Source organism: Pantherophis guttatus, chromosome 8 (genome assembly GCF_059756535.1).
Source record: "Pantherophis guttatus breed Tessera chromosome 8, ASM5975653v1, whole genome shotgun sequence".
Taxonomy (NCBI): domain Eukaryota; kingdom Metazoa; phylum Chordata; class Lepidosauria; order Squamata; family Colubridae; genus Pantherophis; species Pantherophis guttatus.
In genome coordinates this window covers 41,932,558-41,946,969 of record NC_142070.1, presented here as the reverse complement: position 1 = coordinate 41,946,969, position 14,412 = coordinate 41,932,558, and the positions used below count along the sequence as shown (strand labels likewise).

Sequence of the window (14,412 nt, the reverse complement as noted above, 5' to 3'; positions counted from 1 at the left end):
TTAAAAATCCATTGATGTTTTGCTGTGATTCAGATTGTGCTGAGATCTATCTTGCTGGTCATACACAAAGTGGATTTTACAAGGTGAAACCTCTGAAGAGCCCCAGTGAATTCTTTGCCTATTGTGATATGACAGAAGGAGGTGGGTGGACAGTCTTTCAAAGACGGTCAGATGGGAGTCAAAATTTTAATAGGTAAGAAGAGAATATTTGTAGTTCAGGCTTGAACTGTGAAGTCCTTGGTGCTCTCTAAGCTTGGTTGCTTTCTTGAAGACATTTCATTACCAAACTAGATGACATCATCAGTGCTACTAGGGAGTGAGGTGTGTTCTTATTTTTATATACTAGTGGCTTGCTCTGTCAGTTTTGGTGGGAGTGATAAGATTTTCATTAAACAAAATATAATAGGTAAGGTTTTGGTTAAACAGATTAAAATCTCTAGATTCATCTCACAGGCTTGTTGTTCTTGAAACAAAATTCATTTACAATTCTTATGGATAAAAATGAAAATGTATCTTTTGTAAAAACTTATGCTCAAACTAATGTAGCTCAATGCAACTTTTTTATGGTCATATAGTTCAGATATAGTTTAATTATAGTTTAATTTTTAGAATCAATTGTATGGACACAAAGCACTGGGCCTGAAATTCCCCCAAATACCAAAAATGTCCAGGTGCTCTTGTTGACTCTTAGATAACTAATTTACTTCCAGAGATTCTCTACCAAAGAGAATCTTGCTAGTTGTCACATTATTTTACAGTCTTTCTGTAAAATAATGTGATAACTAGCAAGATTCTCTTTGGTGGCTTGCTGGGTAAAACACTGTTACACTGAGAAGCAGAAAGTGTAGGAAGATAGAAATCAGTGGTCTTTATTGTATTTCACACTGATTTAATGAATTTTTACTTAAGATTTATTTCTTTATTATGTTAATATAGCTATCCATTTCATGGAAAGTGACTGAGCAGTATACAACAATCCACTAAACATAAAGACTATAAAGTCATCATTTCCTAAAACCATTATATAATGATTATTTTAAAAGCTTCAAAAACCATAAAAGCAGCATTTATTAATCAAATCTATATTTCTTGTTATTTTAATCAGAAGCAGCATAATGATTCTGCTTTGAGAATATAATAAGGTTTATTGATTGTTATTGCTGGAGGACCTGAAATTGCAATCAAATCCTTGTAGCATTGATCATAATAGAAAGTGAATCTATAAAAAGAATTGAATTTCCTTTGTTTTTTGCCTAGAAACCAAATATATGTTTGTAATTTGTAATTGTTAGAGAACTGCACAAACTGTTTAAAAGCCACTTGATAATCCTCTGTGATTTATACAGATGAGTGGTTTTAATCTTTTTTCCAGAAATTGGACTGAATATGAGCAGGGTTTTGGAGATTTTACTTCAGCAAATGGTGAATTCTGGCTTGGGAATAAAAACCTTCATTATCTGACTTCTCAGGGTAAGAAAAACACAATACTTTATTAGAAAAACCAAAACCAATAATAAGGAATTGATTGATTTTGTAACAAGGAGCAGGAAGGCCAGTACTCAGTAGGATTTCTTCACAGTTGTAGTTCAAATTAAGGAGTCTCTAAGTGTGATTTATTGCTGAGTTTGTTAACAGTTTTAGATGCATTCTGATATAGTGATCTCTCAGGGAATATATTTATATAATTCATTTGATTTAGATGCCACCCAACTCCAGATTACTATGGGCAGCTCACAATGTAACAGACAAAATAAATTACAATATGAATATGAAAAAAGGGACAAAACAGACACAAGATAAATAAAAAAGTTACCCAAAAAACTCAGCAGGATGATCAATCCAGCCAACTCAAAAAGACATATATAAAGAAATCCAGCATGGCGCACCAACCAGCCTACACTGGGAGAATATCTAGGCCTTTAAGGCTCTCAAAAATGCCATCAGGATGAGAGCCACTTGGATCTCAGTAGTAGTCTCATTCCAGAGGGCAAGTGTTGTGAAAAAGAAGGCCCACTTTCTGTGTTCTGGTAGATTATATTGTTTAATTGAACGAACCCAAGGGCCACCAACCCTGCCACTCTCTCACCTGGAAGCAAATTGGCAGCTGTTACAGCTCAAAGAGCAGGAATGTCATCTGGGAATAAGGAGACATAACCATCACTGCTGGCACTGCATAGTCTTCAAAGGTAGCCCCATGTATTGCCCACTGAAGTAGCTGAGCTGCGGGATGCATAGGGCTTGTAGAATTTTGGACTTTTGGACTTTTTTCTAAGCAAGCATGCCCAGGACATCTATGAAAAGAATTTAAAATCATTTTTACAGCTTGCAGGGTTTACTTCTATATCTGAGAAACGCATTCTGCAGAAATGGATGTATGGGGCAAAATATATACCTGTGAACTACTGAGTCTCTCTTAAAAATGTTATCTGTCCCAAGGCCCCAGGCAATTTCTTCCCAACCTGGTATCCCTTTCCATTTAAATTGAAATCCAGCTCCCTTCATTCCTTTATCTAGGATAATGGATTGTGATCCAGCAGAATTAGAGGACACTTGACTATTAAAAGCTATTTTAAGTTATTTTGTTTTTAAAAAAACGTAAATCTCCAGCATTTTATTCATATATTTGCTGGTTCTTTAGAATAATCTCAATGTGATTATTACAATTTGTATAATTTAAAGTATCTGCTCTGGACAATGAATCAAATTGATAGAGAAAAGAGAAACAACACCTACTGGCAAGTGGAAATCACAGCCACATCTACAAACTCTATCAATCTGGAATTAGAGTGAAGCAAATTTCCCACTGTTTTTCCCTACCCAGGCAAGAGAGAATTTCTCAAAACACTGGGCATTTAGTTATAGGTTGTGTTTAGTCTGACAATCCAACAGCTAATTTCAAGTCTGGGATGTGTAAACACAGGACATAAGTTTGTGTGTGTGTGTTTGGTTCTTTAGTCTGACTGTGTATATGTATATGTGTAGTTCTTTGCTTTGTTCTGATTGTGAGGTCTGAACAGCTTCCTTATATAAGCAAGCTGTTCAGACCTCACAATCAGAACAAAGCAAAGAACCACACACTGTTAATATAATTCAGGTGTTAATTACATGGTTAGGTATCACTAATGCATGATACAAAAAGTGCTGAGTTGCTGACTGTAAAGGGCAAGATCTCTGATTGCAATTATATAATAAATTTATTTTTAATAACAGTTAACACATTTTCAATAAAATTCCATATTAACCTGCCATGATTAATCAAAGGTATGTCAGTATCATGCTAAGCAATAAGAAATTCAAACTACTAAAAAATGAGCAGTTAGCCACAGTATCTGAATTCTCTCAATGCCTGCAATGAATTAAATGGAAGTTCTCCCTTCTTCTCTTCCGAATATTGCACCTTCATTTGTTCCTTTCAATTCAGGGAATTATACCTTGAGGATCGATTTGTCTGATTTTATGGATGAGCAGCGCTTTGCACAGTATGAAAAGTTTCGAGTTGCAGATGAGCAGGTAGTAGAAGTAACTTCATTAGAACTTGGAATTCTAAATACACAGCATAAGAAAATAATTATTTCACAAATATTGTATCATTCAGAATTCTGGATGTGTGCAAGTGTGTGTGAGAGTTTTAGCATGATAGACTAAAAGATCTCCATTCAGCTGTGAACATCATTAATTGTGGGCAGTCAAGAGTGTCCAGTTCAGTAGTGGGTTCCACTTACCTTCTCTACCAGTTCGGAACCGGGAGCGTGTGTGTGTATGCGCGGTTGCTTCACTCGTGCACGGTGCTTCTACACATGCGCAGAGCGTCCGTGATGACATCCAGGTGGGTGGACGGAGCCTCCTGCTGCCGCCACTACTGGTTCACCATAAACCAGGGTGAACCAGTACAAACCCACCACTGGTCCGGTTACATATAACACTCAAAGCCATAATGTATTTTGGAGGGGTTAGTGAGATCTCTGAAGTGATATGGAAACAGTCTCTTACCTAACCAATTTCACAGAGTTCCCATAAGAAGATGAAGTAGTATGTATATAATCTGAACTTCTTGGTATAAGGAAGAAACAGAAGAATAAATACTATTTTTAATTAGCATTTCAATTTCAAAGGCAGTAAACTTTCAAGCTTTTGGCAATCACAGACTACAAAATCAACATCATAAAATGGAGTGACTAACCACCTAATTAAATAAAAACACGCTATCCCCCTGCCAATTTTCAAATTTAAAATTATGGGAATTCACAATACGCTAAATTCTTTCACTGTTGACTCGAGCATTTTTTTAAAAAAAATCAGTACAGAATAATATGTTCAACTTCCTTATAGGCATAAATCCTTAAAACTGGGAAATCCCCTATGCTATACATGTACCTAATCTTGGTTATTAAATGCAACCATATGAATGAAGCCTTCACATTTTCAATTGATTTCTTTGTGGACGATTCTTATTCACCTTTTTGAAGATCTCTCTTAAATGCCAGACAGGTGTTCCACTTATACAATTCTCTTACTCCTTTTCTCAACTTCTCTGCTAGAATTCCTACAAGATGAATTGTGGGCAATATTCTGGAACAGCTGGTGACTCTCTCACTGGGGGGTTTCACCCTGAAGTTAAATGGTGGGCAAATCACCAAGGGATGAAATTCAGCACCAAAGACAGAGATAATGACAATTATGAAAAGAATTGTGCTGAAGAAGATCAAGCTGGTTGGTGGTTTAACAGGTTGGTTTTCTTTTCACATTATTTTGACTTAGAAGAACTATTTTTTCCCCCTTAAATTCATGTAAAATAACATAGAAGTTCTGGACCTGAGCAGCTTTCAATAGCCAAGTTAAGTGTTCATTCTGCCATTATAAATTACAAATCGGTCTCAATTAGTGGAGTTAATGAATTTCACAAAATAGCCACATTATTTGAATTTGCGCTGTTTGCTATTCAAAGTGATACTTCTGTGGATAAAAAAAACCAAGCCTTTTCTTTTTAAAACTTGTACTGTTTACTTCTGACAAAATCTACCTTTTCCCCACTTGCATATACAAACATTAGCAGCATCTAAAACCCCAACCTCAATTATGCATGCAGTAACCTCCCATTTACTGAATTTTGGGTTACATTAAATGTGACCTTGATATCAATCTCCAATCTGCACTAAATTAAATATTATGGGTAGTCCTCAATTTATGACCGCAATTGAGCCCAAAATTTCTGTTGCTAAGTATGACAGTTGTTAAGTGAATTTTGTCCTATTTTACGACCTTTCTTGCCACATTTGTTAAGAGAATCATGATAGTTGTTAAATTAATAACAGGTTGTTAAGTGAATCAGGCTTCCTAATTGAATTTGCTTGTCAGAAGGTCACAGAACTCTGGGACACTGCAGCCATCATAAATATGAGTCAGTTGCCAAACATCTGAATTTTCATCATGTGACCATGGGGATGCTGCAATAGTTGTGTGTTTTTCAGTGCAGTTGTAATTTTGAATAGTCACTAAATGAACTGTTGTAAATTGAGGATTACCTGTATTTGAACTCCCACTATTCATGAACTGATATTTTCCATGTTAAGCTGCAATTTGATGCTCACTAAATTGAACATAAGTTGCACTGTTGTAAGAATGTTATTTCTCATTCCACATGTGTAGGATTGTGCTGCAGCAAAGAAATCTATTATAATTTGTTCTTATTATAATGACCACAAGGGAAACTTTAGTAAAGTGTAAGATCATGTACATTTCTTGCTATATTTTCTTGTCTTCCAGGGCTTTATATATTCTCGATAAATTGAATTGTCAAGATCTTTTTTTGACTATCAGGCACAGCAAAATAGTTACCAGTCTTATTCTCCTTCCTTTAACAGAGCTCTCAGATGTGATTCCAGAAGAGTAGTTAAACTTCTCAATCACCACTGTTCTTTGCTGCAAGACAGCAGAATCTCCTCCCCTATGCCATCGAGGCAGAATTCTGTCAATTTATATTTTAAAATTTTAAGCATTATTCAGAAATAGCATATAAATTTACATTTAATGGTTCATGCTTACCTTCTTAGGACTATCACTTAAATAGTTTAATATAAATGGGAAGATTTTCTAATTTTATTTTTTACAATATTTGGGTTTAATATATTTTTATTGTTTTAGAATTATATTTAACTTTGCATGTTGGCCATAATAATAATAATAATAACTAATTTTTATCATGATCATTAGTTTGCTGAGAACTACTGGCCAATGTACACTGCTCAAAAAAATAAAGGGAACACAAGCAGAAGACATCCGAGATCTGAATGAATGAAATAGCCTTATTAAATACTTTGTTCGTTACATACAGTACAGTAGTTTTGTGTTCCCTTTAGTTGTTTGAGCAGTGTATAAACTACTGTATGTAAAGAACAAAGTATTTAATAAGGCTATTTCATTCATTCAGATCTCGGATGTCTTCTGCTTGTGTTCCCTTTATTTTTTTGAGCAGTATATTTAGAAAACCTAACACTGAAGAAAACTAGTCCTTCATAAGAAATAATATTTTAAAAATTCAAGAAACGTTCATATATTTTTGAAGGAAATTGGGATAAAATGCCATCTCTGGTTTGACCATCGCTCAGATGAGTTGTTACATTATAAGCAGGTTTGCAGTGAGTTAAGAAGCATTGTTTGTTTCCACACACCTGTTCTTTTCTACAGTATTCTGCATGGCATTAATCATATAGAACATAATAATCAAAAATGACTTTTAAATCGTTGCATTTAAAGTATACCCATGCATTTGCAAATCTAAGAGAACTTTGACACTGCCAAAATAATAATTGTCAACACTGAATTTAAAAGGTTGTAAAATATATCAAGGATGTATATTTACATAACCAGTCTAACAATATGCATAATTGTCAGGGAACAAGTTGTCTCTTATGATTTGAGAGCTATCAGATACATTTGAAAAGGTTCTGCCACTTAGAAGCAGCTTCAATGTTCTCTTATTTTTCTTTTGTTCTGGATTCTTCTTGTTTGGCTCTGTCTATCCGGTTGTTATAAACACAAACTCTTGCCAATTATTGCAAGTATTTTGCAATACAGTTTGAGTTGGACTGAGGTGAAGCCAAGTTTATTGTGTGAAACAATATGTTTCAGCTCTCATCAATGCTAAGTTGATAAGGAGGAGGAAATGAAACAATGTTTAAATCCTGTTTTCAGTGAAGTCAAAGCTTCCACTGACTTCAGATGGGAGTTTGTCACCGCTGAAAATAAAAAAAAATCACATTTATTTCTGGTGACTCATTATGGAATATACTGCACTGTAATTATTCTGAGTCAAAGAATAATAATTATAAATGCGTTCTTCCAGCCCTCATTATGTAGTAAGTTTTTAATACTAGTTTCAAAAAGAATCAATTATATCTTGGCAATCATTCTGTAAACCTGTCATAATAACCCTTTTCCTTCTGGACTTCCTTCTACCCTACTTGGGGTTGGGTTTTCCTTAGAAATAATGAAATTAAAATTGCTGATAGGAGATCTTGGCGAATGACATGCAGCTCAAGAGCCAAGTCATAGATGATTTGGTACATAAAAAGGAAGATTGAAAGAAAAGTACAGCTCAGTGCTAATGAATTTAATGGGGCTTTCTCCCACCTAGAAGATGTTCTAAATTTTATGTTCTGAGTATATTGGATTGCAGGCTAATTCAGATTTTTTTATTTTTATGAATTCATTTTGAATGGGTACTCACATAATTGGTCTATGGATAAATTATGCATATGAATGGAAGGATGAAGTATTATGCTATAGATACTTTGTAAGCAAATACAGTCTGCTGAAGTACTGCCTAACAGGTTTTATATATGGAAAATGTGCATATCCTATATATCTCGGAAATATGCTTCTGTCACAGAAGGAAGGAAATGGCTATATTTCTGTTGCTGAGAAAGTGAAATAATTGTCTTGTATTTAACTGCAGACATAGGGCTATTGTATGTGCTGAATTACAAAGCATTTTAACTATGGAATTGATTATAATTGGATTATCATTCAGTTTGATTTTGATAGCATAACAATTCACAATTTCAAATGCTACAAAAGATAGACCCCTTGTTTAATGAAGCCAAGTAATCCAGAGAATCTTAATCCAATGAGATATCATGAGCGCATCAGTACTGTCCAAAAATGGTGCTTTTTAGCATCATTTTATTGGTGCTAATTCTTAACAATAAAGGCATTTGCATTAAGAATGTTTCTCTCAGGAGAAATGTTTTCTTCCACCAGTTGACACTGTGCAGCAAAGTAGATAAAAATATCCAAATATAGTTATATAATAAAAGAAACTCTGGCCACGAAAAATTATTCTACAGTAAAAGGGACTGCTTTTTCTTTTCTTTTTTTACAACTTTCTCCCAGGATTCAAACTCTTTTCTTTGCAAACTGGTCAAGAAGGCAGTGGGAAAAATCAATGGCACTGCAGAGGATTCTAGTTGAAATTGATTATTAGATCCTTTTTAGTCTGGGCTAGTTAAGGAATGGAAATGGCACTGAATGTTCTAGCTGATTATCTCTGCTAGGACCTTGATATGGGATAACATAGCCCTTTTGATCTCATAGATCTCTTTATCATGTCCAGTACCATCAATTATAATATCCTCCTGGGCCACCTGCAGGACAAGGCAGCTGGTGGTATTGTTTTATGGTGTTTCTGCTTCTACTTTAGTGGATACTTCCAGTCAGAGTCAGGAGGAGGTTTGTGATTAAGTCCCTAAAGTGTGACGCTCCTCTGGGTTTCCCTCCAAATTATTTAATTTGTACATGAATGAAGTGACTGTGGTTCAAGCTAAAATGGTTCAGGATGATGTTACTATTAGTATGCTGATGATATTCAGTTATACATCGCCATCATGGGCTGCGCCAAGAAGTTTCTGAAGTCCTAAATTGGTGTCCAGAGACTGTGACAGAATAAATAGTAAAATAAGTCCAGATTAAACCATTCCTTGACGAAGCAACTTGCTGTCAATAGATATCAGCAACATTAATAGTAACTCTGGATGGGGTCACACTCCCCCAAAGAAGCTGATTTGTAACTTGGAACTTCTCCTGGATTCTCAGGTCTTGCTTAAAAAGAATGTGGAGACTGTGACCAGAGTCCATCTGGCAAATGTTGACTGACTTTATCAGGAAGAAAATGCCCTGATGCTGGAATACGGAGAGAGAGAGAGAGAGAGAGAGAGAGAGAGAGAGAGAGAGAGAGAGAGAGAGAGAGAGAGAGAGAGAGAGAGAGAGAGAGAGATACACACATACATACATACATACATACATATATATATGGGGCTGCCTTTGGATTTTTACTTGTTTACATAACTTATATGACTGCCTGTCTCACATAATGACCCTATGCTGTGGCAGTAAAAACAAGAATAAAAACAAAACCATTCTTCCCACTGGGGTCCTGACCAATTAGTCTCCTGACTCAATCCCCTTTCTAGACCAACATTTGGGGAAAGTGCTAGGGCAGTGATGGCAAACCTTTTCGGCACCGAGTGCCCAAACCGGGACGTGCATGTATCAGGGGTGGGTTCTACTTACCTTTACTACCAGTTAGAATTCTGAGAGTTGAAGTCCTCCAGGCTTAAAGTTACCAAGGTTGGAGACCCCTGATCTAAAGCACAGCTATTTCAGGTCATTTGGCTTTTCAGTTATGAGATTTTTCTTATTTATGTTTTTTAAGCATTGGAAAGTTTTGTCAACTCTGAAGAGAACCTGGCATGTTTCACACTTCTTGTTTGTGTTTGACATTGGGATAGGCTATACATATTAATAATATCATTAATAACCTAACCAGCATTTGCTCATATTTTTCTAGATAAAATGTTTTTATAATATGCACATTTTTCACATTTGTCTTGTTAGCTAATAATACAATAGACCATATTGCCTATGAGATGTATAGAGCTTAATATTAGCCCAGTCTTTAAACATAATCTACACAAGACTATTCTCAGCTCATAGCAATTAGGTTGGTATTGTTATAAAAATTTGAGCAGATGCAGTGAGAATATAACTTCCAGAATTCTCGAAGCAATCTTCCTAACATAACTATTGCAAACCCATAATGGCAATATATGCAAAATCAGATTTGCTAAATTTGCTTCATCCTAATGTATCACGATCAGAGGCTTTGTATTCTAGAGGTGAAGATCTGGTATCTCTTTAAGAGCCAATGGCATGATTATTTAATGTGGATATTGTGCCATGCAGCACTGATGCCCTATGCTCACAAGAATGACAGTTGTCCAATTCTCCCGTTCTTTTCTGGGTGTTTTTTTACACCATGCTTTTTGTTGTGAACAATGGAGCAGTGTTTGTGCAGGAACAAAACCAGCAAGCACAGACAAGGGAAAGCACTGATCACAGGCCATCATCACATATGCATAAGGAAAGACAATGGAGTTCCCTGGGCTGCTTTGTCAAAGATGCCTACCTGTTAAAAGATGGAATAGCTGCATAAGGAAGGCTTTTATTTTGGTTGTAATCGGAACCCTCCATCCAGAAATATTATCAGCAAAATTGAGATACATAATTGCCATTTGTGGTATTAAACTAGTTGTACTTCATGAGAAAAAAATTCAGAATATTTAACAATATTTGAAAATGGTTGATGCACTAGATCATTTTGGGTGCCTTGTATGGTCTCTTAGCTATTATTATTGTTTTCTAACACTAACACACATTCAGTGGGCTGTTTACTTATCTTATGGGCCATTTCTTCATCGAGTTGATCACCAAAGAGATCAATGCAATCATTGGGTGGATTTTAGGTATCATAAAAGTATAGCAAATCATTAGTTGTTCTTAGTTAGGGAATAAGCAGGGTTTCTTGGGATATATAGGGGAAATGAAGTAACTTTCAGAATTTGCCTGAAAATCAATATAACTTTTCTTACACAAAGTAAAATATATCACAAGAATGATATTGTCACTATAGAACAGCTCTGTATAATCAGATTAATTCAGACCTTGAGTCACACAATGTACTAGACTGGAGATGGTTGTTGGTGATATTCCTGTTAGGCCTGTTGCTAGACAGTCCTTTGATGACAAGTAGATGGTGAGTCTCTTCAAATCCAGGTTCCATGCGAGTGGCAAAGGATTAGAGGTAACTGCATCCCCCAAAGCGAAAACAGATGGAGATGAAGAGAAATTGTGGCCCCCTTTTAGTCCTAGAGATTAAATATTACTCAGGCTTTGAGGACTAAGATGCAGTGTATAGAAACAAAAAATAGGTCACAGTTTTTACTTGCAAACAGTCTGAGGAAGCTGTGATGTTGTTTGAAACTAATAAATATCTTCTATTTATTTTTCTTCTATTTCACTAGATGTCATACTGCCAACCTGAATGGCCTGTACTATAATGGACCCTATTCAGCAAGATCAGACAATGGAATTGTCTGGTACACATGGCGTGGCTGGTGGTATTCCTTGAAGTCTGTTGTCATGAAAGTCAGGCCGTCAAACTTTAGTCCCAGTGCTTCTAATCAGCTTCAAAGGAGGGAACATCAAGAAATGCCAAGACTGTAAATCAGAAGTTAGAAAGGGCTTCTGAGAAGAAGGGAACTCTGGGAGATTTTTTGAGCGCAACCAAGGTTAGCCAAATGCTGCCACCGCCTAACCAGGTTTCATTTTTTTTAATCTAAAATTTTATTTGAATGAGTTCCATTTCCGGTCATTTCATGGGCATATTCATCCACTATTTACCTTTCAGTAAATCCAAACTAGGATACCTATATTCATCCCATTGATTTTCACAAGCTTAAATGTGCTTAATGCTTTTATGTATTTTTATTGATAAGAAAATAAATGGCATGGAAATACGTATAAACAATTTGAGCTCTTTAATTCCAGAGTCATTTGCTAAAAAACATATTTCAGGTCCTATTCCATAATAGCTCCATTACTAGAAGATTGAAGACTTAAGAGCATTAATTCTACCATGTTTTTAATTTGACCCTCTTCATAAGCAGAATACAATCTAAAATATACACCGGATGAAGTTAAATCTTTCCGATATTTTATATTGATGACCTACAGATCTGTAAAAAAAAAAAGCCTCTTTTCAGATTTTCTGAATGTTTGTCCATCTTTTCTGTTACATATTATTAGAGCAGACCTTAATGTGGGTCCTTGACATCCACCAAGACATATAAAGAGAGTCTGAATAGACAAATAATACTAACATTTAATGTTGCTTTTATTTTATAGACAAAATCACCCAACATTCAAAGTGCCAGAGTGAAAAAATGATCTCTCCAGTTTAGTTAAAGGCATATTTAGGTCTATCTGTATGAGAACAGAGATTCAACAGGCATGTCATGCCCCATTCAGAAGAAATGTCTGAAAATTTCTATAAAACATAGTTAAAACCTATTAATCTGGAAGAGATTACATAAATTCTGTTAAAGCTTTAGGGATCCATAGTCCAAGCATTGGAGAATGTTTGGGACAATGAATCCTTTCAAGGATGATTATCTTCTCAAAGTCATCCCATCATTATTGCTTATGAAATGCATTAAAGAAGCCCCCAACTTTGTTGTTACTTATTCACTTTATATATATTGAAGCATTATAAATATTATGAAATGTGGAAAATGGTTTTTTACAGAGCTATATATGTTTTAGTTTTATCACACATAGTTTCCTATGCCACTACGTGTAGTTAGTCATGCTGCACTTATGTGGATAGAAGACTGAGTAAGACTGAATTTCAGAAGAAATGAAGAGTGGGTAGAACTAATACTCACATCTAATTAGGAGAATCCAATGCAGTGTCATTTGTTTCAGCCTGCAATTTATTTTTTGATGTGACTTGTAATCATTGAAGAAGAGGGACATTGCAGTGAGGATATTTTCTAAATAAAGTTTAATAAAGGAGCATTGCTTTTCCAATCTATAACTTCACAAAAACTGCTGCAAATGAAATCAGAATAATACCTTCTATTATTTCAATATGACATACCTACTAATTGGCTGATACTCATGACATCATTGATAATGAATCACAATTTATTTGCTATTGCTGTCTTTTTTAAAAACCAAATTATTGCTTAGGAATCAGTGACAATTAAAGAAAAATATGAAAAAATACAGGCCACTTAGAAAAAGGACAGTGTAGTTCTAATAAGACAAAACCTATTTTGGATTAGTATATTCACTGTTAAATTATGTCAGTATGATTCTAGACCTATTTAAAGTTTAATTTCAAATATGTATTTTTAATATTTTTAAAAGCATCACAGAAAACATTTTTTTAACAAATGCCATAATAGAAATGAAATGGAAAAATGTAGAAAATCAGTAACTATTTTTAAAAAAATTTCATCTGTTTCTTGTTTCATACCATTGAAATAAAGATTACTTTATTTTAGGTCCATTCTATTATATGATATATTGACTGGGTATTGACTTTGCAGATAAATAAAGTCATATCATTCATAACATTACTTTAGCGACCAAAGTGACTTGTATCATAAAATTCTTATAATAGCCCCATACAGGAAAAGCAATGTTGTCATCCTTATATTGCAGGTAAAGTAATGCAAGTGGTCAGCAGTACTTGTAGTATGCTATGATGAGGTCAATAAGATATTGGTTAGTCAATTAATCAAATCAATACATGAGCATCATACATTAGAATACAATAAAATGAGACAAGATACAGTGAAGTGAAATAAAAGAGCTATGGTGAGATTAAATAGAATAAAACATAGCAGGTAAGATAAAGATAAATGAATAAGACAAAATAGAAGAAGGGAGGAGGAGGAGGAGGAGAATTTATGAAGTTGATTAACTGTATCAAATAAATAAAACTGATTCAAAAATGCCAATATATACAAAGAAAAAAAATCATAATAGAACTTTAGCCCTGCATTTAACCTCAATCTGATCAAGATATTCTGTCCTGTTTGAGATGGCATTTGAAAATGAAAAGTGTAATCTTATTGTTGATATGGAGTTTTGTTTCCTGCAATAAGTAAGATTGTTTCTCCTGGGTGTTTCAATATTTTTTTTAATTTTTTAAAATAAAGGCTAAATTAGCAGCCCTTTCTAGAGACAGAATTTGCAGTCAACAAGAATGTGTTACGTGTCTTTCCACAGTCTTTCTTCAACTGATACTTCATGAAATCTCTCCTGTCTTATCATGGAGTCCAGTTGTTTGAATAATGTTCTAGAAAAAGTCTTCTGAGATGTCAAGGCATGTAAATTGATAAATTTTGATTTCGTTTTTATGAAATCAAAATGATGATACATGCATCATTACATCACTGAGCAAATGGTGTGATTATCTAGTAACATTATAATATCCAATTCAAATATATAAAGAGCAACATTAGCATGCTGACATCATCACCTGCACACATTTATTTGATCCCCTCT

The 14,412-nt window shown here is 34.7% G+C and overlaps 1 protein-coding gene across 1 annotated transcript in view; it reads left to right on the top strand.

The window, feature by feature from the left end:
- Window positions 1-14,105, top strand: part of FGL1 (fibrinogen like 1) — a 28,553-nt gene extending 14,448 nt beyond the window's left edge. Inside the window, exons 5-9 of the mRNA XM_034442838.3 lie at window positions 34-193; window positions 1,373-1,470; window positions 3,422-3,510; window positions 4,539-4,726; window positions 11,358-14,105. Coding sequence (XP_034298729.1) covers window positions 34-193; window positions 1,373-1,470; window positions 3,422-3,510; window positions 4,539-4,726; window positions 11,358-11,559 — 737 coding nt within the window. The 3' untranslated portion in view covers window positions 11,560-14,105. The remainder of the gene's footprint in view (window positions 1-33; window positions 194-1,372; window positions 1,471-3,421; window positions 3,511-4,538; window positions 4,727-11,357) is intronic.
- Window positions 14,106-14,412: the final 307 nt, after the last annotated feature.